At 42.8% G+C, this 27,600-nt stretch overlaps 2 protein-coding genes and 1 long non-coding RNA gene across 7 annotated transcripts; 1 reads left to right on the top strand and 2 right to left on the bottom strand.

Annotated features, from left to right (window-relative positions):
• Nucleotides 1-7,954: 7,954 nt before the first annotated feature.
• On the bottom strand, nucleotides 7,955-10,966 carry LOC139083966 (uncharacterized). Its single transcript, XR_011541167.1, has 2 exons — nucleotides 10,450-10,966; nucleotides 7,955-9,013 (listed from the first exon to the last, which is right to left on the bottom strand). It is a non-coding gene; the product is annotated as an uncharacterized lncRNA (long non-coding RNA).
• LOC103553141 (E3 ubiquitin-protein ligase TRIM68) lies at nucleotides 10,940-27,171 on the top strand. Of its 5 annotated transcripts, none has more exons than XM_008523599.2 (7): nucleotides 10,940-12,179; nucleotides 14,727-15,210; nucleotides 16,912-17,007; nucleotides 18,083-18,340; nucleotides 18,779-18,801; nucleotides 19,394-19,494; nucleotides 19,734-27,171. In XM_008523599.2, the coding sequence occupies exons 2-7, from the start codon at nucleotides 14,785-14,787 to the stop codon at nucleotides 20,282-20,284; spliced, it is 1,455 nt and encodes a 484-aa protein (XP_008521821.2). In that variant the 5' UTR covers nucleotides 10,940-12,179; nucleotides 14,727-14,784; the 3' UTR covers nucleotides 20,285-27,171. The 5 variants fall into 5 exon arrangements, with proteins under 5 accessions (XP_008521821.2, XP_070480291.1, XP_070480294.1 ...); XM_070624190.1 differs by having other exon boundaries at nucleotides 11,627-12,179; nucleotides 14,727-14,862; XM_070624191.1 differs by having other exon boundaries at nucleotides 12,105-12,179; nucleotides 16,912-17,152.
• LOC103553154 (olfactory receptor 52I2-like) lies at nucleotides 22,478-26,566 on the bottom strand. Its single transcript, XM_008523614.2, has one exon. It carries the CDS (start codon nucleotides 26,564-26,566, stop codon nucleotides 25,589-25,591), a length of 978 nt encoding a protein of 325 aa, XP_008521836.2. The 3' UTR covers nucleotides 22,478-25,588.
• Nucleotides 27,172-27,600: the final 429 nt, after the last annotated feature.

Genomic DNA, 27,600 nt, shown 5'->3' with positions numbered 1-27,600 from the left:
TTCTTTTATTGGAAAACTCAATAATATAAACAGCTTAATTACCTCCCCAAATTTTTCTACAGATTAAATGCAATCCCAATAATATCCTAACAAGTCATTTTGTAGAGCTTGATAAGCTTAACTAAAAATTTATCTGAAAATGTAAATTGCTGAAAATAGCCACAACACTCTTGAAGACTAAGACTAAAGATGAATTGTTATATCAAATATCAAGACTTAGTATAAAGCTCTAGTAATTATGAAAGTATGATATTGGTGCAGGCTAGGCAGTTGGGCCCATGAATAGAAATAAAAGCCCAGAAGCACACCCACTCATATATGACATATGTTGTCACATGACAAAGGTAGCACTATGCAGCAATGAGGAGAGGGGGATATTTTTAATAAATGGTACTGGAACAACTGAATATCCATATGGAAAAAAAATGAAATTTGAAACCTAATCTCATACCTCTCACAAGTATTAACTCTTTATGGATTGTATATATAACTCTAAAAGGCAAAACAATTAAACTTCCAAAGTAATATAAAAGAATATTTTCATGACCTCAGGTAGAGATTGATTTCTTAACGTCAGCTAATTCATCCACGAATGTTTTTTGAGTGCTTACCATGAATAGGCACTCTTCTAAGTGATTAAAATGTATCAGTGAACAAAACAGACAAATGCTCCTGTGGAGTTTACTTGCTAGCCAGTATGATTTAGCATTACTTTGCAGGCATAGATCTCTAGATGCATGCTAGATGGTTTCTTTTTTCTTGGAGCTCAGAAATTTCATCTGAAATTATCTAGGGATAGATCTTTTATGAATGAGTGAGCATATTGCATCTTAAGACTTGAGTCTTTGGCTTTTGGAAATTTTCTCCTAGCTATTTCCTTGAATGTTGATTTTTACTCCATCTGCTCCATCCTTTCCTTCCTTCTGGAATGTCTGTATTTGCCTTCCGTGTCTCTTATCTTTTCTTATGCAAGTCTATATATTTGCTGAAAAACAAAGAACTATGCATGACCAATTTTTGACGTTCTCCAAGATTGTTGTGCAAAAAGACAATGGCTACTCTGTTTGTTTCTTTATACCTTGGGGGTTTAGGGATTCAAGAAAATACTCCTACTTCCTCCCTCTATTGGTTCATAACCAACCAACTGTCTCCCGTAAAATGTGCACACTCTATTTTATTGTTATTTCTATTTCCAGTAATTCATTTTCATTTGCACATTGCTTTTCTTCTGTAGCAGCCTATTCTTGGTTTTAAGACAACAGGATTTTCTCAGCTCTCACTGATGCTATGAATTCAGTTTTTTTTTTTTTTAAGTTCTCTCATTTCTACCCAGTTTCTTACCAGGCCATTTGGTGTGATTTCTCAGATTTGTTCCCTTTTTTTCAAGCTCTGATATTTTTCCCACATGACTTGCTTCTCTTTGTCTGCTCATTGGTTATGAATTATGGTTTGACAAATCACTGTTCTTTGCTAATTAGGTTCTCATAGTGTCCTGCCTCCTTCTCACTGAACAGTAGATGGGCCTCTTCCTAAGAAGATTAAGAGGAATGGCACAGGTGAGCTGGCCAGCCCACACTCTCAAGCAAGGTAAGACTCATGGAGACATGAGGCAGAGTTCTTTCAACAGGGGCCAGTTACTGGAGGCTCTGAAGTGAGGGCCTCCCAGTATGGTTTCATGAGAGCTTTCCTCCAAGGTAGGTCAGTTGCCTTCCACCTTACTTTCAACAGACTCACACAAATCCCAAATTTAGAAAGAACTTTTGCTCTCTTTTGTGTGACAGGATTGTATATTCTTGTTGAACTGTATTTTCTTAGTTGAATTTTTTCACACACAAAATTAAAAAGAGGAAATCAAAGTTATGTTGCCATCTTCCCAGAACCCTTCTGAGTACAGTATTGAATATTGATCTTTTCTTATCATTATTTTATAATGGCCTTCCTTTTCACTGCATAGTCTTGCATGGTCCCAAGCTCTAATTTCTAAGATTATAAGATATAAGATATAAGACACCAGCATGTTCCACAATGCTGGTTGAGCAACAAATACTTATAGCAGTGTTTCAAAGTTCTAAATCATTTATTTTCATGCACACTCATGATTGAGAACAACGATCTTAAAATTTAGAGGGTCGAACCCTGAAAGATTTTAAGGGAAACTAGATGTTCATGACTGATCACAGTATGTCCATAAGAAGGTTCAGTCTCACTGCAGAGAGCCATGGGCACATTGAAGATCTAACCTCCTTAGAGTAGAATATTTTAGCGGAAGAGGAAAAGGGATTCTAAACAGAACTGAACAGGTACAAATATTTGCTTGCTTCATATCTTCAGTTCAGTCTGAGCACACATGTTCATGAGTGACCATCTGGTAATAAATTTTGTGGCTAATAAATCTGTTGAAAATCCCAAGTGTCTGTTTCCTGGTATACTTTTGGATCTAAACATGTCACTCCCCATCTTAAAATTCCCCTGTGGCTTCCTTTTATCCTTTGGATAAAGTCAAAACTCAAATTTCTTAGCAAGGGGAATAAGTCTTGGACTCTCTGCCAACTACTGACCGCTCTAGGATCCCTCTTCTTGTGCGTGTTCTATCGCACCTCTGCACCTGTGCCTTTGCTCTGCTGTCTACCAGGAATGTCTTTTTTATAGTCTACCTATGACTATCTCCGGGCAGAATTAGGACTCCATTTGTACTGTTTACACTGTTGTCTGTTCCCTTCACCCCACATCTTTGCAGATTAAGGAAAGAGTGTAGGGTTAGCCCACTTTGCAAGACCATTTGTAGCCAAAGGGAAGCCTTCAAAGACATTTAATATCTGCGCCTACTCAGCAGGCGGTTTCTAGGAAGCCAAGGAAACAACAGGAAAAACTAAGCTGCAGAAGAAAACTGAGCGCCAGACCGCCCCGCCTTCTCATCTGTCCACACGTGGACTACAAGTGTCTCTCTGCTCATCTCCAATTGGCTGGGACTGCTCATGTCCTCGTTTTGGACTGGGGGATCAGGAAGGCTGCACAGTCCGGTTTCCGCAGGGATGGGTGCAAAGGTTCTCCAGGCGCCTCAGTCGCTAGGAACTGACCCTCAGAGACCCCTTGTGGTTGGGCTGGATTCCACGACGAGACGGTGGAGCAGGGGAGAACCCTCCCCTTCCCTTTGCCCACATTTCCCTTTTCTTCTCCTTTCAAGTCCAGTCGTAGGATGCAGCGTGGGCAGCGAGCTCTATCCTAGCTGGGCTCTTTGACACTCTGCTCAATTTCCACAGCAATTCCTGCTTCCAGTTATTCAGCAGAAATAGAATGACCACCTAATCTATGTGTATTAATATAATATATATGGAAGAATATATATTTTATTATATTATATTATATGTTTTGAGTAGGTACAATAGCAAAAGAAACAATCAGCAAAATGAAAAGGCAACCAATGGGACAGGACAAAATATTTTTAAACCATCTATCTGATAAGGGGTAATACCCAAAATATATAAGGAAGTCATACAACTCAATAGCAAAAACAAACAAACAATCTCATTAAAAAATAGGTAATGGACTTGAATAGACATTTTTCAAAAAGAGATATGCAGATGGGCAACAGGTACATGAAAAGATGCTCAAGATCACTAATCATCAGGGAAATGCAAATCAAAATCATGAGATATCACTTCATTCCTGTTAGGATGGCTATAATCAAAAGGAAAAAAGGTAACAAGTTTTGGTAAGGATGTGGGTAAAAAGGAACCATTATGCAATGTTAACGGGAAGGTAAATTAGTTCAGCCATGATAGAAAACAGTAGGAAGTTTCCTCAAATATTTTTTTAAAGAACAGAACTACCACATGATCTAGAAATCCCACTTCTGGGTATATATCTGAAGGAAACGAAATCACTATCTTGAAAAGATACCTGCACCCTCATGTTCATTGCAGCATTATTCACAATAGCCAAGACATGGAAACAACATATGAGTACACTGATGGATGAATGGATAAAGAAGATGCGATATATATACACATATACAATGGAATATTATTCAGCCATGAAAAAGAAGGAAATCCTGCCTTTTGTGACAACATTGATGGACTGTGAGGGCTTTATGCTAAGTGAAATGTCAGACAGAGAAAGGCAAATACTGTATGTTCTCACTTTTATGTGGAATAAAAAAGCCAAACTCATAGAAATAGAGAGTAGAATGGTGGTTGCCAGAGGCTGAGGGTTGGGGAAAATGGGGAAATGTTGGTCAAAGGGTACAAACTCCCAGCTATAAGATGAATAAGTTCTGGGGATTTAATGTACAGCCTGATGACTATAATTAATAGTACTATATTATATACCTGAAAGGGCTTAAGAGAGTAAATCTCAAATGTTATCACCACACAAAAAAATGGTAATTATGTGAGGGGATGGAGGTGTTAACTAACCTTATTGTAGTAATCACTTTGTAATATATACATATATCAAATCATCACATTGTTTACCCTAAACTTACATATATTATATATCAATAATATCGCAACAAGGTAGAAAAAAATTGACCAGGCAGAGTCGTTTTGAATCATGAACCAGTGTCAAATTTCCTGCGTGGAAGGTGTTTCAAATCCTGTACCACACTGTACTCATAGTTCTTCCTTCCTTTACAGTTATCATTGGTGTGCATGTCATGTGCAAGACACCGTTAGGCATGGTGGATACATTAATAAGGACATTAGATACGTTATTATTTAGTACAAACACCAATTTTATGAGCTAGGTTTTATTATCTCCAGATTTAAAGACAGGAAACAGACCTAAAGGAAGAGGTTAAGCAAATTGTGCCTGAGCCTGAAACAAAGCTGGTGATCTTTTCACACACAGTGTTGCCCAGTCACTTGAAATCTATGAACATGCAAAGGATTGATTAAGAGGAGTTTGATGAAGTTGTTGTAAACCATCTCGTGGTGTATTTTTAAATATACACTTATATACATATGTTTATACATACACAATATACTGTGTGTATATACATGTGTGGGTATATATACATATCTTCTAAACTAAAAGGTCAGTGCCCATGCTACAAAAGGTCCACAAATATTTGGGGGGACACTAAGCCAGAATATTTCAAATTGAAATGTTCCCAAGATTTTGGGTAAAGTGGATGTTAAATTAATAAAGTTGAAGGAAAAAAGTGAGAACTTTCATAACACACCTGGCTTCAGATCTTAGCTTAACCCCTTGGGTAAGTAAATCCGTGTCCCAGTATCCTCACCTGAGAAGATGGATGTGATAGATCCTTGCAGGGATATTGTGAAAATCAGAATATATAGAAAGTGACTAGCACATAACTATTAATAATAGTGACTTTTTGAGTATCTACTGTTTATATATGTTTCTGTGGTTAGATATTCTATATATTTTTTAAAAATCAACTCACGTACTTGGATAGATGTGATCCTCGTACATGTCCAGAGGAAGAGTCTTAGTCATCTGAGTCTGTGTTCCATAATCAGCTCTTATCCTAAACCAGAGTTATAGTGTCAGGATGCTAGCAACTTAAGCTATTTATGAAATTATTGGCAAAGGCCATGAAACAAATGGCCCTCGACACCAGGGAAGAATAGATCCTCTGGTGTCCAAAAACTCACCAGTATAGAAAGGAATAAAATGACATGGAGAAGTTATTCTGAGAATTTTCTTGGCAGATAATATGACTTGTCTTAGGTTGGATGTGCCAGAAACAGTCCTGAAACATGGATTTGAGTTCAAGTAGTTTATTTGGGAGGTGATCCCAGGATGAAATATTAGGAATGTTAGGAAGTGAGAAAATGACAGAAAGGAAGTCAATAAAGTGTGCATTATCAAGCAGGTTATCACTAGGGGAAGCTGAGACTCGATTCTAGTAGGCATCTCTGGGAGACAGTGAAGAACATACCACATTATTATACTACCCAAGTAAAGAAGTTTGGGTAGTTATCCTCCAACTTTCATTTTTCATTGATTAAGGGACACCCCAGGAGCTATTAACTCTCTGGCACTTCTGGCCCGCCACACATGGCACATCAAGGGAAATACTTCAGGTAAGAGTCACAGGCTTGTAGTAGGACATTGAGGGCATGGTCCCATAACATCTGCTACACATCTTCCTCATGGAGAAACTGAAGATCTTAGGTTTGAGTCTCTTCAGCTATAAAAATATCTATACCTATTCTTGTCTCTTTTCTGTATACAGAGTGAGGTATCTCTCCTTTCTAAGACAATCTCTCCACCTATGCTCGGAACCCCATCTCTCCTCCCCCTCCCACTCATATCTTCTGGGATCTCCTCCCTTCAATTCATATCTCATATGTATCTTCAGCCTCTTGTTCTCTGCTGAATCTTTCACCTTAGCAAATACTCAGAGTGCCCATCTATCTACTACCTTGATCTCTGTGGCCTTTTACAACCACTCTGAATCAAAGAATATACTTCCATTCTTATCGTTCCATCAGGTTATTCTTGTTACGGTGACCAACAGCATGTTGTATAGTCAGCAGCATGAGGAAGCAACTGGACCAGGTTCTGTCATGGGAAGTAAAGTGCCGTGAAGAGCATTAGAAGGTCTTGAATGGGGGAGGAGCCTCTCATATTTAGGCTTCAAAATGCAAATGATGTCATATACATAAGCAAGATCCTGATTTGTGGAGCCAGGGATTCACTTTGGAGGACAGGAAACTTCTCCATTACACCAAACAGTAAGAGCGGAGTAATTCTATATAGGTAAAGGGTGATTAACCTTGAAGTAGGTAGAGATCTAGTGAGGATATCTTAGGCCTTGGGGTTGTTACTGCTATGATTTGGTAAAGAGCATTACATAGGTAATGTAATCCCTAAATTTTGTGAGGTTTTTTATTCTGCTTTAAGCTGTATCCAGGACGGAGGTAGGATTAACTTCTAGAGAGCTGCATGTCTTGTCTGTAATCTGACCCTGGGCACCAACCATGTATCAAAAATTACCTCTGGTCCATTTATTAGTTAAGCCATGATCAAAGTTGCAGATTATTCAGAGACCTGGAATGTGGTTCCAAACATAATAAATGTCATTAATAAGCAGATAAAGAAGAAGCCTCATCTTGAACCACTGGGAGAGCGGGGGAATGGGAGTTGTAAATAAAACCATCATAAATCCTAAGGCCGATAAATAATTAAAGGAAGTCTATAACAAAAATATCATTGCTCTGGTAATCAGATTAGCACAGAAGCGACAAGGGAAGTTGTATAATCATCTTAGTCAGCAGGTAAAATAATGACAGAGTGTATTAATGAGAAGATAGAGGGATACCTAGGAGTTTTAGAAGTGGTAGTACGCAAACTGAATGTATCAGGAATTGAAGGAGGAGAGGATCTTCCTTAGGCGTTGAGTTGAAAGAGAAAGTGAGGGAGCACTGGAAGACATTCTGGTCCAGTAAATGTGTTGCTCCTACAAGTGGTAGAGAAAAAATGGAGCCAGCGTTACAAGATTAAAAGAAAATTGCCGGACTTGCCTTAACTGACAGGAAATAAAACGAGGGAAATGAAATATTAAAGGACGTTAGAGTCATATCTTACTACGCAGGAAAAGGAGTGGCAATATTTATAGACGTTCTAGAAAATATGAAAGCTCAGTGAGGAAAAGCAAGAATATAGGAAGACATATATACACAAGGATAGGCCTCTCTGGGTCCCTGAAGGTGTAGACTCTGGAAGAAAACAGCAGCTCAGGTTCAGAAATCAGTTGATTATGATTTTCTAGGTCATGAATGTGGAAAATAATAGGAGCGGGGGGACCTCTCCTTTAAGGCCAGACTCACAGACCTAATTAAGGAATTCCATTGCAGGAAGTAGCAGTGGTAGCCACTTTGGCAAAGAGCTAAAGAGTCCTTGAAATCCTACAGTAGATACATTCAGAGAAAAAAGCAGGTAACAAGGACTGTAGAAAATGTTGGGCCCTAAACTTTGTTTGAAATTTCTTTTTGTTGAACATAATGCATCCTGCTGAAAAGAAAGTAGATCTTGTATCCCGAGACAGAGCATAGTCTCAATGCTGCAATTAGGATGCTTGGAGCATAGGGGACAAAGAGGAGATAGAAAGGAAAATGCAGAAGTTTGGCAATATGCATGATAATACTTAGAAGACAAATGGTACATTGAAATTTTCTAAATTGAGAAAACAAAAATACTTCATTTACTGTTCCCCTCAAAAGGGAGATTGTTTATATAGACAAATTTTTTTCTCACATTGTATGGGAATCATAGTATCACTCTTAACTACTTGACTAGACATATTCCTGAATTTGGCTCTAGATACCAAACAATGAGCACAGGTTGACAAAACAATTTTGAAAACTTGAAACCATCAATCCTTTTTTTTCCTTCCTGGTTTTCCTTTCTGCCCCCTCCCCAGATAACATTATATTTCTCTTTTAGGACTGTGGCCAGCAATGGAAAGTGGATTTGAACTTCTCTTTGACAGGAGAAATGCTATTGTACAATGAGGTGGCCACATTTTGTTCTGAGTGCTTCTGTGTGTTTTCTAAATTTTGTGAATGTAGAGTCTGTGTTTATAGTGGACATTTGTCATTTACTGTGGCCACTCAGCACTTGGATTGATCTTCCTACGTTTCAGGGATTTCCCTCCTTATGATTCTACATCTCCCCAAGATGAAAGCCATAAACTCACCTTCCTAACTAATTAATCAGTTTTTCTACTATTAGAAAAACTCCAAGATCACAGAGACTTAAACAACAAACATTTCTCATTTACACATCATGTCGTTGGCTGCAGGTGGACTTCTGGGACTCTGATCCACATGTTTTCTCATCCAGGACTCAAGCTGAAGGAGGGGCTCTTCGTTGGGACATGTCTTTATTGCGGTAGAGGAAAAACACCAAGAGGTGGTACAAACATGCAGTGTCTCATAAAGCTTCGATAGGGAACTAAAACACTTCACCTCGGCTCTCATTCCAATGACCCAAGACAGTCACATTGTCAAGTCTCATAATGGCCTGCGGACATATTCTTCACCTATAGGGACACAATGTGAGTCATAAGGTGATGGATGGAATTAGACATTCCCTTACAAAATGGGGGAAAATAGATGGGAACAATAATCCAATCTACTACCGTGGATGAAGACATGTGATCTAAGAGCTGTCAACCACAGATACCTGCAAGAAGCAGATTGAGAAGATAAGAATATAAAGAATAGATGCCACACTGAGTCATTTTGGTGAAGAATATTGATAGAAGAATCCATCTTCCAAAGAAAGCAGAGGCAGAGCTTCTAGTGGCAGCCTCCGCTGGCCAGGTTTGGGAGTAAGATCTGAGTTGCCCATGTTCAATGGAGGCAGTAGTGCTGCCTCTACCAGACTGAACATGCAGGGTAATCTGATGACATTCCTGCCTGCATCACCAATGAGCTACCTAATATTCTTTAATAAGTCCTTTTTCTGCTTAAAAATAGTTTCTGGTATTTTCAACTCTCGGTGTTAGCCAGCATGGCTGGCTCCTGACTCATCCATCTCCATGGCAATGAGTTTGGCCAAATTCCTCTAAATTCTATTATACCCTGATAAAGGCGCTATATCATTTAATCCTTTCCACAATAGCAATATGTCTTATTTTCCATCACCTACTGAATAAGTCTATAATGCAATTACAGAGTTGGCCACAAAATATTTTCCCAAAGCATAGGTTGTAATGGCACTTTAAAAATAAATTCTTATGTGTTGTGGTCACAAAATAACAGCAAACCTAAAAAAGTTACAGAATTCTAGGTCTTAGCTTTTAGACTCACCTCGCCTCCATTCCTGTCGCCCTTCCCCCTTCTATGTGAGAGTATTAACAAAGGTCTGTGGCTTTGCTGCTCTGAGCTAGGATTTCTTCTCTCTTAGCTTGGGCTAGCATTGAGTAGATGAGGGAGGGAGGCCCTAACTTCCCCTACTTGGACCCCTGGGAGGTGTCAGCCTTGCCTTTTGGAAACTGAAGACAATCCAGAATACTGGAAGAACAGGAAGTATTAACTTCCACTGTAAGAGGTCCAGGAAGAGACTTTTGATGTGAAGTGGACTATCCATTGTCTGAGCCACAATCCTCTTAGCCTCTTCTCTCCACCTCTTTCAGGTTTTTCTTCTGACCTGTGCTACTACCATAGGCGGCTATCTCCTCCCCTGTAAAGCTCAGGTCTAAGACTGAATGAAATTTGGCGAGGCTGTACTTAATACTTCTTCACAGAGAGAGAGAGGGAAACCATTTGGGGGTCTGTCAGTAAGGCAGATTGTATGACATGCAACATGGTCAGGCCCCAGGGTTTTGCAACAACTCCCCACTCCTTCCTTAGCCCTACTTCGACAATGCCTGTACCTCCTTCCCTGCCCCCAAGCCAATTCTCAGTCCTTGCTTCTCCTTTGATGCCACTCCTCTCTCAGAACACAGATAGACACCACCCCACAGTTACCCACCCATCTTGTTGTCCTGGTCTGTCTTGGGTTGAGGCAGAGGGTAGGGTCTGGAGTAACAGCCATGGAATGCTTCCAAGACAGAGCCTCACCTGGACGCACCTGTCTGCCCCTCACAGCAAACAAAGCACCCTGAGGGCGGTTGGGAAGGAGAGCTTCTTGCTTAGGCAATGGACTGATCTGTCTTCAAAAGCTGTTTCTCCAGCCTTCCCTTCTCCCAGCAACTCTAAGTTGCCCTTGTGCCAGGGGCCTGGAAAGTCAGTCATGGTTTAGACAGATTACAAGTTACAAAGGAAAAAGATCTCCTCATTAACTGTTTTAACTTCACAGAAGCCCCAAAGAAGTACAACCAACTTGATCTTGAGCTCCTTTAAGAGTAGAGACCATGTGGCTCTTAGTTGTAATCCCAGCACCCAGCACCAAGTGTTACAAGCAGCTGACGCGCAATAATGTTTAAAGTGGCTTGTTTCAATTAACACACTCACTATTCTGTGAGGACAGACATTTCTCCAGATCCAGGTGAAGCAGGGGGCCCGGCTCAGACCTCAGTCACCTCTTTTCTTCTTTTTTTGCTCATGGGCCCATTTGATTCAGGAATTTTCTAGACCTCACCCTTTAGAATTTCAACCATGGCCTGGGGCCTGACATCCACACGAGGATCCAAAGAGTATCAGCTCCAACAATGAAATCATTTGAAACTGAGCTTCAATGAAGGATTTCCTGGTTATTTTCCCTGCGGACAGGATGTGCCTTTATTTGCTGACTCACCTAACTATCAGGAAAAGGACAAGGTAGAGAAAGCACGAGGAAAAACCCAAATCACTGCCTTAAGTAGCAGATTGTGTGGTGTGTGTCCATATCTGCATCTGTGTGTTTGGGTGAAGGACGGGGCCAGTTGTTGACAAACATTTTCAGTTTCTGAAAGTTTCCGGCCAGGGTTTCCACTTCTACTCCACCAGTTCCCAGTATCCGCTTCTAATTCTAAAAGTGGGCTGTGGCAACAGTGTTGAGACGCTGCCTGCTCAAGTACTGAAGGATAAGAGTTTGGCAGGAAAACTCAGGAGGGTTTTGGTTTTGGTTTTGGTTTTAAGGAGAACCCAATCTCTGCAGTCTGGATCCAGGAGAGGTCGCTCATCTTGCAGGAAATTGCAGATTCCGCGGCATACGTGTGCCCAGCTCTGCGCGAAATTGGGTCACAGAACTAGACATGGCTGAACTCATACGCTGCTAAGGCTGACATGGAAAACTGGCGAATGAACAGCATCAGGTCTAGCGCTATCACCCTGAAGGAACAGGTTCTTTCTGAAGAGCCACTAGTCAGCCCTAGCGGAAACGGAGACAGACTTCCTTGGCGGACAGCCAGCTGGGCCTTTACTAAACCAGGCCCTGAGCGGCCTCACTCGGGAGCCTCAACCCTTTGACCCGTCCTGGGACTGGCTTCAGGGGCTCTGAGGGAGCAAAAGGTGCAGAAAAACCGAGGAAGCAGACAAAATACACCGGCACGCCAAGAGTGGTGTGAAGCCCCCGTCCCCATCTGCGATTGGCGAGGCTTGTCCAAATCCCTCTCTGTGATTGGCTGCTTCCACAATGACGTCCCGGCCGGGCAGATTCGGGCGCCCGGACCTTGCCCTCGGCTTTCGGGCTCGGGGCCTGGGGGCGGGGCCTCGGGGTTGAGCGGAAGAGGCCGAGGAGCTTCCCGGATCGCTGCTGGGGTGGTGGTCTCCGCGCCGGCGGTAAGTGCTGCGCCGTGGGGTCGGTCGCGGGAACCAGGCGTCTCCAGTTTGGGTTTCCACAGGGGGGCGTTAGTCTGTGCTGAGGTGGGTGGTGGGTAGACAGCTGTGCCGCTCCTGAAGTCAGAGGTCCTGCAGGCTCACCTTACTCCGCCCCAACCTGCCCGGGTCCCCGGGCCCTGCCCCGAGTCCTGTGGCCAGGAGGTTACCATCCCCCTCTGCTCCGGAACGCAGAAGTCACCGCCTGGCTTCTCCCCACTGTAGTCCCGCCTCTTGAGTCTTTTCCAGGCTCCGCCCCATCCCCTCAAATGTGTTTCCCAGACTGGCTCCCTGCTCTGCCAAATGCAAGGTCTAAGCAATTAAACGTTTAATAATTAAAGTTTTGTCAAAGCAATTTATGTATAAGAAAAAATAAAAGTTTTACATCAAAGAGCAATAGCTACCTGCTCCTAAGTCCTTTTTGCAGGGGCACCACTTTTAACTTGTTCATGTTTAGATCTTTTTACGACCTCACTAAATCTAAATAATAGGCTCCCACCGCCTTTCTTAATTTATCATTTTGACACTTCTATATCTCACTTCCCTACTGCCACCATCTTCTTAATTTTCACTTGCTTTTTTCATTCTTTCTTTGATCCTAGGAGCTTTCAATCATAGATATCAACCTGTTGTTGTGTCAGCTTTAGCTGGTAGTTCTTGGTGCCCCTCTGTGTTTGATGAGGATTTTGACACTTCTTCCACTTCCAACCTAACATCAGCATTTACATTTAATTCTCATGTATTCAAAAATATCTGAGGCACTATTTTTGGCCTTGGAATGTACTAGCAAATGAAACAGATGATGTCACTCCCTTTATGAAACTTCTAGTGTGAGAAGTAAGACAATAAAAATATACATGTCAAGTGGTGTTAAGAGCGGGATCACTAAGAGATCATTTCAAACTGGGAAAAGGGAAGGAACCCCAGTGGGGTAGAATGAATGGACATGGAGTCTGCAGGAAAGTGTGGAAGTTTCTCCCCTTGCTTGACTGGGCACAGGTGCTGTTTCAGGGTGAAGAGAGAGAGCTTCCTGTTGGACTAGGTCCTGAGCAGCTAGGATAGGCTGTTCAGTAGGTTCATGATTTAGTAAAACTAGGTTCTAGGATACTGGATCCTACAGTTTGGTAATGATAGTGGGAAGAGGAAATTGGGAGACCAGTAGGAGGCAGGACCTGATGCCCTATAACAGAGAGTCCTGCAAAATCTACTTACTGCCCCACTTCCTTCAAGAAGCCTTACTGGTCTACCCTTAAACCATAGTGTTTTCTCTCTACTCTTGAATTTTTATTACACCTTTAAGCTCAGGACGTTAAGTAATTTGCCCAAGATAGAATGATGGAGCCCATGACTAAACACCTGTAAAAGGAGAAGAGTAGAGTAATGGTTTCTGCTTAGGGTTGTGAAATAAACTGAGTTAATCCATGTAAAATGCTCAGAATAGTACCTGGCATGTAGTATAAGTGCTTAAGGAATGCTTGCTATTAATATTAAGGTATACTATGCTTTCAATTACCTAACATCAGAAAAACATTGTGGATTTGGGAACTAGCTTCTGCCTAGCTGATTTATTCATTCAACTAATATTTATTCAGCAATAACTGCATGACAGGCCCTGTTGAGGTGCTCAGAATACAGCAGTGACTAAGACCAACATGGCTCTTCCCTTTACACACACTAACTGGTACCACAGACCTGCAAAGTGAACAAATAAATAAGGCCAACTGTGCCAAGGGCCTGATGTTGACCATTAAAGTTCTGTAGCTACATGTGGCCCTGGCAGAAATCTCAGATTTCTTGCTGGAGTAGTGAATTCATCAGTATGGGTTTCATTATCATCCGATGACTTTTGTTTTTATCTTCCAAGGGGCATTTGTTCGTATCTGCTTCTAACATCACTGAAGAGAGTGTCTTGGCATCTTGTGAATGTTAGTGCTGGAGGAGTGGGCAGGGGTTTACAGGGTGTGGGGAAAGTATTGCTGGTTCTCTTATACCTTATGCTTTAGTGCACAATACAAGAAAACAAATTGAGCACATAGGCAATGGGTCTGGCATATTACCTTTTCTGTGCCTTGAAGTATATAAATATACATATAAACATGCCAGAGAGTGAGGCTAGGGGTATTTCTGGCCTTATTCTGGATACTGAAACACCACATTTTATGTGACCTTACCCATGTTCAAGATGAGCAATGCTGATTTGGAGAGCAGGATTGAGGTGGGGTGGAAATGGTCTGGTGAGTGAACCCAGAGAGGGGGTCAGGGATGACCGAATGAATGAAAACTAATAACTTCCAACATCCACTCACTTAGGCATCCCCAGATGTCCCTTGTGTAGTGTGAGTAAGGACACAGTCAGAACTTCAGTTGGGAAGGCCAGTGTTTATTAAATAAGGTCAATAGAGGATCCAAAGGAGGAAGTTGTCTTTGTCAGTCACTAATTATCCCTTACACTGACCCCTCTGCTTTTCTGTTCCTTTTTTCTCTTACTTGTTTTCCGTTCCTTCTTTGTAGACATCACTGCCTTGGCCCCTGGTTTTCTCCATGTTTTGAGGAGGGTGTGAGAAGGACCATGGATCCTGCAGCACTAGTGGAAGCCATTGTGGAAGAAGTGGCCTGTCCCATCTGCATGACCTTCCTGAGGGAGCCCGTGAGCATCGACTGTGGCCACAGCTTCTGCCACAGCTGTCTCTCTGGGCTCTGGGAGGTCCCAGGAGAATTGCAAGACCAGGGTTACACATGTCCCCTCTGCCGGGCTCCTGTCCAGCCAAGGAACCTGCGGCCTAATTGGCAGCTGGCCAATGTTGTAGAAAAAGTCCGTCTGCTAGAGCTGCATGCAGGAGTGGGGCTGAAGGGGGATGTGTGTGAGCTCCACAGCAAACAGCTAAAGATGTTCTGCAGAGAGGATGGCCTGGTCATGTGTGAGGCCTGCAGGCTGTCCCCCGAGCATCAGGCCCACAATGTCGTGCCCATGGAGGATGTCACCTGGGAGTACAAGGTGAGAGATGGAGGCTAGCCAGCCCAGTCTCTCCTCGGCCCCTCACTTGGCTTTCTCTAGATCAAGGACTTGGCCAAGGGCCGCAAAGACAAAACGAGAACTCATTCCTTTGGCTCCTCACACCCCCAGATCCCTGGGACCTGATACATGAGCCATGATCTCCCTACATTTATGACCTGCTTTGAGTTCCTTCCCTCCCACTTCCAACTCTATTCCTGACCCCAACATGGTGGAATGCCTAACCCAAAGAGACTTTCCATACTGAGACTTTAAAGGAGACCAATTTGGTTTAGCTTGGGTTCAGGGTGCCTTGGATGCATTTGGGTATGAAGCAGTCAAGGCTGCAGTTATCAGAACTGAACCTCTTCCTGGCAGTGCCACAAATGGTCATTTGACATTGCGTAAGCCAGTTTAACTCTCTCCTTTTAGAGACAAAACTGAGGCTTAGAAATTTGAGATCATGCCTGTTGGTTTGAAAGGTGGAAGGACCATGGCTGAGTCATTTTGGATTGAGTGAGATTATCTAGTCTCACCTTGTCAGGTCCTGCTCGCTTTAGGTTGAGGTAGTTAAAGGAAGATCAAAGGCTAGGACTCAGGTCTTCTTGCTCTCCCGCCAGTGTTCTTTCTCTTCTACCAAGTCTTTTTTTGGATGGACACACTTTCTCCTCCTTTTTTATGGCTACCCTCATCAACTTCCAGCTGCTTACTCTTTCTTCCAATGTCCATGCTGATGCACCTTTATCACAATCATTATCCCAATGATTCTCTGATCCATTGATCCGAACAGGTCTTAATTCTCTTTCTTGAAGTTGAGATTAACAGGTAAGAATATAAGACTAATCTGCGAATTAGCTGTTTTCCTATGCAAGAAGGATTTCTAAAAATTAACATGACTTATTTAGTTTCAGAGTATTGGAATAGGGAGGCAGTGTAACGTAGGCATAGGAATTAAAGACCTGGGTTAAATCCCAGCCCAGCCATTGACCAGCTGAATAACTTTGATTAGCTCACTCTCTGAGCCTCAGTTTTCCTATCTATAAAATGGGGATAATGCCTGTCTCAAGGGATTGTGAGGATCAAATGTATGTTTAGTGCTGAAGCCATATGTGGCACTTGGCAAATCTTTAATAAAATGGTTAATATTATTATCAGAATACTTCATGCTTTCCAGTAGTAATCTCTTGCATTAGTATTCTAGGATAGTGCTTCTTCTTTTAATATACATAGGAACCACCCAAGAATTTGTTAAAATTCAGATTCTAATTCAGGAGGCTGGATTGAATCCTGAGAGTCTGCATCTCTAACGAACTCCAGATAATGCTGTGGCTGCCGTCTCACTTGGACTGTGCTTTGAATAAGAAGGTTTCAGGAGGCTGTAGCATAACAATGCAGATAAGGATAACAAGAGGCATGGATAGGAAAGTCCAAGGTAGCTTTCTGGGAAGGATGGAAATGGACCTTTTCTTATACTTTACAGAAACTTAGAGACTGTGGGAGTTGAAATGATTCTCAGATTGAGAACTACCTTGGATGTCATCTGGGCAGGATCTGCTCCCTCCCTGGCATTCCCGTTTCTCCCAGCATTCATCCTGGCCCATCCTCTGAGAAACACTTGTTTTCTCATCGCCTACCAATGCTAGGAAGCCTCATTATCAACCCAGGCTGCCCAAGGTGGCCTCATGAGGTTTTTATCTCTTTCAGTGGAAACTCCATGAGGCTCTGGAACATCTGAGGAAAGAGCAAGAAGAGGCCTGGAAGCTGGAAGTTGGTGAAAGGAAACGAACCGCTAACTGGAAGGCAGGTTGCCATCTGGGGAAAGGAGTGTCTGTGGTCCCTGTGTTGTCCTGGAGCTGACCCATGATAGCTTCCTCATCTCTGGGAGGCAGATTGTGGGGTTTGAAGTCAGATACCCAGGGGTCCTCTTACCAGCTTTCTCTCCAAGGTATGTGGCCTTAGGCATGTCATGGAACCTCTCAATTCCAGTTTCTTGATTATTATACACAGATTACCTCTGGGCGTGTGTCCCCATATGTGAGCAGGGAAAAGTAGGCACCTCACTAATGTGTTAGATCACACTGGTATTACTTTATAACACCTAGTAAAGCATAGTTTTTGTTTCTCTTTCCCCAGTTAGAACATATTTACTAAAAGTTAAGTTATTAAAATATTAGAAAATCACCTCTGGAATAAATTTGAGGCCCATAACTACCAAACTGTCAAAACGTGTGATCTGGGGCCAGCTTGGTGGCATAGTGGTTAAGTTTGCATGCTCTGCTTTGGTGGCCTTCGGTTCACAGGTTCAGCTCTTGGGTGCAAACCTAGCACCACTCATCAAGCCATGCTGTGATGGTGTCCCACATGAAATAGAGGAAGATTGGCACAGATGTTAGCTCAGGGCCACTCTTCCTCTCTCTCTCACACACACACACACACACACAAAAACAACTTTTGATAAATAAAAGGTAACATTGAACCAGTCTAAAACAGCATGTTGAATTGATATAATACCATTGAGAAGCAAAAGCGTCTACCACTGTGGTTAGGTTCCACTGCCTTAGAGGCTCAAGTATAATGCTTCTTGTCATTATTCTGAAAATAGAAAATAATTTAGAGTATATAGTAGCGTGATGCTAACCTGGGCCCTACTGTGTCAATGAGAGTAAGAATAATGACCCAGAAGCACGTATTGCAGCTGTGGGAACAGAAATGTAGGAAAAATAGTATCCTTTATCTTGGCCTCTACTATGCCAAACACATGGTTGGTACCAGAACATTCCAGAGTATAAGTGTACACACATGCCAGTGTCCTCAATCCTGGGTGGTGCCCTTACACAAACAATACCAGTACTGATTTCTGATCTTGGTTCTGCAGATACAGCTGGAAACCCGAAAGCAGAGTATCATGTGGGAGTTTGAGAAGTATTGGCGATTACTACAGAAACAACAGCCACCAAGGCAGCTGGAAGTAGAGGCAGCAGCGGCTCTGGCCAGCCTAGAGCAGGAGGAGGGGGAGACCATGCAGAAGCTGGAGATGAATCACAATGAGCTCCTCCAGCAAGGCCGGTTCCTGTGGAAGATGATTGCAGAGCTGGAAGAGAGGTCTCAGAGGCCAGTCCGCTGGATGCTGCAGGTGAGTAGCAGGTTTTCCTGGTAACCTTGAATGACAGCTGAAGACAGCCTGGGACTCCAGGAGAGAGGATTCCCTAGTCTTCAGTGGGGCCTGTGAGCCAGACATGGATCCCATACACCTCCCACTAATGCCTGCTGTTCTATCCCTGGGTGGGTGGATGACCTGGCCCCTTGTAGTTGTAGCCTCATAGGAGGAGTGCCATCTACTCTCTGGCCTGAGAGCCTTGCGATGGAGCCTGAAATCAGCCAATCCAGCCAGAGCTAGGCCTGCCCTTCTCCACTTCTGTAGGCTTCTCCCCTCTACATCCGCATGTCTTCTCTCCAGCCCTGCTCTCTACCTCCCTTTCCCTTAGAGGAACCCTCTCCTAGAGCTCAGTGTCTGTCTGGTTCCTCCAAGGAACAGCAAATACTCATGTGCTGTTTTCTTTTCTCTGTCTAGGGTATTGAGGATGTCTTAAACAGGTATGTTCCCATCTGTGGAGCCCCAAGGCAGCCCTATAAGGCAAAGTGGGTCCTGGCCAGAGCCAGAAATGGGGAAGGAGCACAGACCCAGGACCTACAATGAAGCAAGTGCTAGTCCATAATCTTCCCCCACTGTTACCGTATTGGCTAAAGAAATGTATTCATCTTTCTTTTGTCTTCTTTGTACTTGATCAAATTAATTTCAAGTATTAGCAATAAGAATTTCAGGTAAATTATAAAATACACAGTTTCAAGTAGATCTCCCAAGGAGGGGAAAAGACCGCAGATGTCTCCGTTATGCTCTGAGCTCTGAGTATCAGCCTTTTCCCTCTGTGGCACACGTCTTCCTCTACTGATGTCAAGTACACATGTGACCTTTCCCGCAGCACAGGAATGGGAATGCTCTCCTCTCTATGCCAAAAACCATTTGGCCTCAGTAAATAATCACCACATCTCTGCTTTGCCTGGTGTTGCTGGAGAGGGGCACCCCACCAACTAGGTCCCCGGCCAAACCCTTCTTCCCTGCGCTAAGGGAAGGCCCGTGTGGCAGAGTCAGGATTTCTGGCCTCCAGGGTTACCCCTCCTCTACCAGGAGCCGGTCTTGGAGCCTGAGGCGGCCAAAACCAGTCTCCTTGGAGTTGAAGACGGATTGCCGTGTGCTGGGGCTAAGAGAGGTCCTGAAGACGTATGCCGGTAATAAATGCTGGGGGAGATTGTGATGGCCAGTGGGAGGGACCCTTCCAGAGAAAGAAAATACTTCACTGACCTCTGGATGCCCCATCTAGCCCCCTACCCCATCGTTGAAAAATCTGGCCTATGTTTATCGGGGAGACCTCACCCACGCCCCCTGTGTCAGTGTATGTGGATAGAGTGTACCACTCTATCAGATCCGGCTCTGTATCGGTGTTACCATCCAAGATCTTTTTCCATAGCTGATGTGCTCCTGGATCCAGACACTGCTTATTCCCGCCTCATCGTGTCTGAGGACAGAAAATGTGTGCACTATGGAGACACCGAGCAGAAACTGCCTGACAATCCTGAGAGATTTTACCGCTACAATATCGTCCTGGGCAGCCAGTGCATCTCCTCAGGCCGCCACTACTGGGAGGTGGAGGTGGGAGACAGGTCTGAATGGGGCCTGGGAGTATGTAAGGAAAATGTAGACCGGAAGGAGGTGGTCTATTTATCCCCCCGCTATGGATTCTGGGTGATAAGGCTGAGGAAGGGAAATGAGTACCGGGCAGGCACTGAAGAATACCCGCTGCTGTCCTTGCCAGTCCCCCCACGCCGGGTGGGAGTCTTCCTGGATTATGAGGCCCATGATATCTCCTTCTATAATGTGACTGACAACTCCTCCCACATTTTCACTTTTCCCCACTTTCCCTTCCCTGGGCGCCTCCTGCCTTATTTTAGTCCTTGCTACAGCATTTGTGCCAACAACACCACTCCTCTGACCATCTGCTCCCTGAACGGGGAGGACTAAGAGAGCCCCCATCCTAACCAGAGGCCTTGCAGTTTCACCTGGACTGCAGGGGTCTTGGAGGGCCCTGCTGCTGACAAGGGTTCCCTTGAACTGAGCTGAGCCTGGAATCCAGGAATTCTCTTGCCTGACCCAGTGCCCTGTTGCTCCTGGGCCAAAGGCTCTCTAAACTCCGCAGGGGAAGAAGCTGAGGCTCTATCATATGAGCAGTGCACCCCTATGAGGGACGTGTGGCCAGGCTGATGGTGAAGATCAGAGAAGTTCTGAGCATCAGGGCTCTGTCCTTTCTGTAGCTCATGCCCCTCTTCCCCATCCTTGTTGGTGCCATCATTAAGTTAGTGAGGACGATGAAATAGATCCAGCCTTTGGGAAACCCTTTGGGAAGGGTTGACCAACAAGCCAAAAGACTACAGTCCGTGTCCAGAACTGGCTGGGTGCTGATGGCAGTGGCTGGATGCTTCCTCTTAGGTTTGCTGCTTCTGACCAACCCAAAACTGACCCCTGCTCTCTGATCTCCTAACCAGAGAAATACATTGCAGCTTTGCCCAGACCACGCTAGTGGTCGTCTTCTCTCTGAGTACGAGCTGGGCAAATCACTCTCTATCTCAAACTCTATCTCAAAGGAGACCTGTGTCCTGGTTCTGCCCTTTCTTTAAATGTTAGGATCAGGAACCCTGTGTGCCTTGTTCTTATTTTCACTTGATGGATGAAGAAACTGAAATGGCCTTAACGCAGCAAGTTATTTCTCACAAAGCTACTGAAAGAAGATTGTAAAGATTATAAGGGTTTACCAAACTCACATCTCAGTCACATGTCTGCATCTCATCATTACCTTTGGGTCTGAAACATCCCACCCATTTGTAAATATTCAACTGTCCTCAGTGGCAGCGGGGTTACAGTAGCTGTATACTCTCCTACCTCACAGGATTGTTGTAAAGATCTTAGAACCATTCTGTAGTTTTGTTCCCTTCTCAGGGACGAATGAAGACAAGCCATGGATTTTGCCTGTGTCACCTTCCTATCTTACCTTCTTAGAGCCAGTATCTTGTCAGCAGGGCCTTTGTTTCTTAAAGCCTTTCCTGACAGTCTAGAGCCATTTAGACAGAAAGGTCCCATGCTAGCGGAAACTCCAGCCGCAGTAATATATTCTGCATCTATTGTATATGCTTGTCTTTGGATTAGAATGGAGACGGTGACATCAGGGTAGAGAATGGAAATAATAAAAAGAAAAATGTGAAACAAATGCACTGCCAGGAAGTCTTACAAGCTGGTTGGGCTAAAATTCAGATATTTTTTGTCCCCAAGGGCATCTTGATGTTTCTGGTAACTATATAATATTCTGCCTTTCTCTTCTCTAAATCTATGACAAATGAGGAAAGCAGGAGGGAAGGGTAGGGAGAAAGAATTGGACTAGGCTCAGAAAGCCAATTTGAGAGCTATATGTACAATGAAAGAGAATTGAGACTATGTGTCTGGGCATTTGACCTTAACGTGGTTGCTGCATGTAGCCAAAATAATTCATTACAGCTCTTAAGAGTGTGATGTGGGAATGATTGTGGCTGGAAACAAACTGCAAGGCAACCATGTGAGAACTAATGGTTTTGCTTATTGTACGGGCTACAGTATGTACATTACATATTGATGCTGTGTAACACAACCTCTGAGGTAGTTTATACTTGAAGGTAGTGACAGTTGGGTTAGGATTTGGCAGGAAAGTAGATACTAGGTTAGGTATAGGCAAAAACAAAGTAATTCCTGTAATAAAGGATAGCAAAAGTTATGTTTCTACCTTTATTGTATTGGCTATTCACGTATGAAAGAGGTAAAACAGACCAAAATGGGGAAATGAACTCATTCTGCCCACCACACGTCCAAGTTGCTCCTTGACTATTAGTAGTAAAGGGGAGAAGTTACCATCAACTGCTTGGAGTGGAATGAACTGGTAAGTCACAGACCTGATCTTGCAAAGGATTGAGCTGACCAGCATTAGAGGAACCATGTGTCTTTACGTGGGGGAACTCTCTGGGGAAGTGCTTTTAGACTTCAGAAATGGGTTTTGAGGAAGTGCTTCTAGTTATGTCCCTGGACATTTAGCAGAAGAGGCTAAGGGCCAAATCAGTGTTGTTCTGTTACTATGGCTTTCTTAGGACCGATCTTGGACGGTTCTTCGAAAAAGATTATTAAGTGATAAATTCATTCAAACCTAGAATGAATTAAGGAGTAAAATGATTTTGTTTGTAATGTGCTATTTTGGGATTTTTTTTTTTTTTTGACATTTTTAAAGCTGATTTGGGCACTATGGTTACTTGTTGGAAGAATTACAAGTTTAAACAAATTGTTTATTTCATGCTCTTTGATTGTAAGATCAGGCAAGAAGACTAAAGTTCTTCAGTGTATGAAAACCCTTTTCTCTGAGATAGTTGCTTACTCTTCCCTTCTAAGAACCCCATGAAGACAAGGACTTTATTTGTCTGGTTCATCAGTGTAACCCCTGTCTAGCACTGTGTGTGTGTGTTTGTGTGTGTGTGTGTTGATAAATATTTAAGTGAGGGAATTTTCATTCCTATGCCTAGAATCAAAACAAAAGTAAGCTTTTCTTGCCTCCTAGGGGCATGAAAGACTGGATGGTACTTGACTATATTCCTGTTCAAAAACTGATTTGATGGGTAATTTCAAAAGTGGTCCAGAAGGGGAAGAGACACATAGCCATCAGAGGGTAGAGTGCATGCACCACTCCCTAGAATGTCTGGCCTGGCACCTCTGACGTGGTGTGATCATTCATTGCCAGGCAGGGATGAGCTTTGCCCATCCTTGCTTTACCAGCAGAGAAACCAAGGGGTGCAATGCCTGAGTCTTGAGGGGAAAGGCTACTAAAAGCTTGTGATTCTCGGGTCCTATAAAAGCTAGAGGCAGAGGGTAAATCTGTGGGTTCACAACTCCCCACAGGAAATCCAGTCTCCCTTTTTTTCAAGGATGATTGGTTGTAATCTCTTAAGATCCAAACACTGAGAGTCTGCTGTGGATCCCAGGCACTAGTTAAGTGAGCACACATTGCTGCTTGTAATAGAGGAGGGGTCTGATCTGAATGCATCCAGAGAAGCGCAAGACTTACTGTTTTGGGGCAGCCATGGCAGGGAACCAGTCCGTTTTTGGAAATCTGTAATTCAATATCTGAGTACCAACGGTGGATCCCAGCTGGTGTCAGGGAATAGTAATGTGAATGAGACACAAGTTGGCAGAGTAGCCTTCTGATGGAAATGCTGGAAAGAGATTTTTATTTTGGCTGCAGGCTGGACTATACCTTTGTTGCTTTACCTCAGATTCTTTAATGTATCTAGTATTCTTTGATTTAATAGACGTAGTTCTTTTGGTGCTTTATGGAGAAAGAATAGTGTGACTTTTCAAAATCAAAATCTTTTCAAATGTGCTTCACTGCCTCATGATCTTGATTTGTTTATGTTAGGGGGTGGCAAGGGGAGGAGAGTCTTTTTTACTGCTCTTTGGGAACTCAGGGCATCATTATCAGATATTTAGAGGCTGATTCCTACTCCACTGGTATTCAGAAATAGAATACATTCTAGTGGGTAAACAAAGTCCAATATTAGCAAAAGGTGGGTTTGCTGAGTTGTTAAGTAGAAAATCTGTTTAGAATAATTACCACATGAGTACTGATCTACACAGGACTGCAATTTCAATAGTGCCAAGAACTACCCCTTAAAATTGTGGAATTAGAAATATATTGGGTTTATTTTTTAAATACACACAATATATTGATGTTGCTTTTTGTACTTTCCATTCATTATTTTGCTTAATTTTCAATGCCTTCCCCCCATCAGTAGAAAGGAGATATTGAGACTCAGATACAGTACTTTGGTATCAGTACTATTGTAAAATTATCTTGTATTAAAATTTTTTTTCTTCCTCTTCTTTAGTTCTTGCTGGAAAAGAGTAGCCTGAGCTAACATCTGTTACCAATCTTTCTCTTTTTTTTCCACTCCCCAAAGCCCCAGTAATGGTTTTATATCCTAGATGTAAGTCATTCTAGTTCTGCTATGTGAGCTACCACCACAGCATGGCAACTGACAAATGGGTGGTTTGATTCCGCAACTGGCAGTGAGCCTGGGCCACAGTAGCAGTGAGCACCTAACTTTAATCACTAAGCCATCAGACCTGGCTCTTAACATTTTCAAATGTACCAGAGTCAAATATGTGTATCTCTTGCATATGAAACCTTTTTCTTTTAACATATAGTGATTATTCTGTTTAACACTTTCTGAAAAGGGAAAAACAAAAACAAAATAAGTATCTGGTGACCTGGAGGAGAGTAGTGACATTTCAGCTTCATAATTGATATTGTTCTCTATTGACCTTTTCATCCCAGAGCACACCGCCTTAGAGGTATCCAGAAGAAGATAGACCTATCTTATATTTGATCCCTCTCTTTTGTGTCTTACAGTTCAGTTACTCAAGCAAAATTAGGAAACAAAGAGAAAGATGTCAAAAATCAAACTTACATTGCCTTAGCTTCTGTGTCATAAAAACAAAAACCTAGTGATTAGTACACTGAGTCCATCTACCTTAACAATATGGGATATAGTAAAAGGATGTAGAGATATCTTGCAGAACATAATAACAGGGATGTACCTGGGTATCCAAGATAAATTGGAACCAGAGAACCAGCGATTCAGTTTCTTCATCCATTTTGCTAATCTCTTCTCTTGCTATGGAATAGCTTTTTCTTTCTAAGTTCATATGTTGGAAAATGGTCACCGTCAGTGATCCAAGTTTATATCTTTTCAGATAAACTGGAATCTATTTTGACTGTAGAAGGCCTCTGGTCCAAGTGAGAGCACATGACCCAAGCTGAGTGGATTCATCAATGGGCCAGAGGCAGGCAGGGTCATATATTAATAGCTGCTTCCATATAAACAAGTGAGGAGATGGACAGTTCTGAGGAAATCAGCCAGGGGTTGGGGGATCAAATAATTGGTTTCTTCTACTCAGGTACTAGTAGGGTATTAAGTTGGAAATATGGAACAGAACCTAAGAAAAGAAAAACCCCATATCACTATTCTCTGCACAAACTTCTCTCTGATCTGGATACTAGTTGATTGAAACGATTAAGAATATCAGAAAATTAATCATTTCATTCATATTCTTTCTGTAAGTTGAAAAGTTATATAAGTTTATCCTTCAGAGCTTCAACTGAGAACTCTTATGGTGCCAGGGAAAGCAAACAAACTCCATAGATCTCTAAGCCATCTTTGAAGTCAGCTGGAATCCTTAAGGTCTCCATGGATTTCGTGTTCATGAACCCACGTTGGAGTGGTAAAAGAGGCAGTACAGCAGCATGCTCCATATTCGCTCCTGTATTTGTTTGGTCCTCAGGCCATAAATGATGGGGTTTAAGGTGGGTGGGATGACCAGGTACAAGTCAGCTAACAGCACTTGGGTGTGCAAAGGCACTATGTCTTTCCCTAGCCAGGCCACATAGATGGATGCCATCCCAGGTAAATAGAACAGAGCCATAACTCCCATATGGGAGCCATATGTGCTTAAAGCTTTCAACTGAGTATTCTTTGAGGATAGACCAAATACTGCCTGGAGAATCAGATTATAGGAGACAGCAATGAAGACCACATCAGAGCCCACAATAATGGAGGAAACAATCAGACTGTAGAGACTGCTGGGCATAGGGTCAGCACATGCCAATTTGGCCACAGCTATGTGCTCACAGTAGGAATGGAGAACCACTGTGGAGCCACAGAAAGGTAGATGACTCACCATCCAACTCAATGGAGTCACAAATATAACAGCTCTTATGATGATGGCCACAATCATTCCCAGCATCACTTGAGGTGTGAGAATTCTCTTGTAGCATAGGGGCTTACAGATGGCTACATAGCGGTCAAAAGCCATGGCCAGCAGCAGCCCTGTCTCCACAGCTGTGGCTGCATGCACAAAATACATCTGAGTCAAACAAGCACTAAAGCTGATGAAGCTGTCTCCTGAGGAGAAGATGCTCAGCATCTTGGGCACCACAGAGGAAGCCATAACAATGTCCACGGCAGCCAGAACACACAGGAAGCGGTACATGGGTTCTTGTAGAGTGTAATCCATGCAGATTACAGCCATTATGATGGTGTTTCCTAACAGGGCTGTGGTATACTTGACACTCAGTGAGATAGCCAGCCAAAGATGTGAAGACTGCAAACCTGGGATGCCCACAAGGAAGAAGGTGGCAGGGGTTTCCATGGTGGTGTTATAGGGTAGCCCAGGCATCATAGATGAGGCTGCTTTCCTGTTAATGCACAAAATGATGTAAGAAAAGGATGCAATCCTGTAAGACTTGTTCCCAGTTATGGTGTGGGAGAGCCTGGTGATATTCTTAGCTCAGTGGACCACAGGATCAGAAATCTGACATCTGACAAACTTATCCTACTCCACCTTCCATCCTCCTTAGTATTCTTTGCCTTACTAATTTCTATTTATCATTCAAACATCAGCTCATGGGTTACCTCCTTTGAGAAGCCTTCTCTGCTCTACCTCCTCCCCCATTTCATGCCAAAGGTAAATTAGATATCTTCTGAGCTTTCATAAAATTTCCCATACTGACCTCCGAGGTGCCTAAATTGACATTATTATCTCTCCCTATGATTTTGTTGTATTCATTTGTGTGTGTCTTGTTCAGGAACTTATGCCTTATACAAGTTTGTGACCCCTACCTGTCGTGCACAAGTCCATTAAAAGAAGATATGTCTGCTCATTATAGCAAACACTTGAATGAATGAATGAGAAACTAGAAGAAAGGTGTTTTCTTTTATCTTTGTATATTCAGTTCCTAATATTTAATGATTGTTGGATGAAGCAATAAACTGCCTGAAATTGAACGTGTCACATTTTGTGTCCTTAGTATAGTGTCTAGATAAAAGATTAATTAAGCATCCTTCTGGTTGAAGAAACAGATTAATGGTTTTAGGAAAACAAGGTCATTAGAGAACAACATAATTTTCCATAGGAGGAAGTAAGCTGCCTGGAAATATTTATAATCCCTAGCTTCTCTTAATTTCAGCCTGGATTTCCTCTTGAGCCAGTGTCAATTAATATATTAAATAGCTACAGGAGATTGCTGGGAAGATGGTGGTGTAAGAGGGACTCTGAACTCACCTCCTCCCAGGGACACGACAAATTTACAACTACCTGTGGAACAATTACCTCAGCACTGGAAAAAAGAACCCCCACAACAAGGGATAACACTGACAGAGGTGGAAGAGGCAGAAATATCTTTCTGCTGAAGAAAACGCATTCTAGCCACAGTG

This window comes from Equus przewalskii, chromosome 6 (assembly GCF_037783145.1).
Source record: "Equus przewalskii isolate Varuska chromosome 6, EquPr2, whole genome shotgun sequence".
Classification (NCBI taxonomy): Eukaryota; Metazoa; Chordata; class Mammalia; order Perissodactyla; family Equidae; genus Equus; species Equus przewalskii.
Note: the sequence above shows the minus strand (reverse complement) of the source record. Positions and strands in the feature narration are given on the sequence as shown.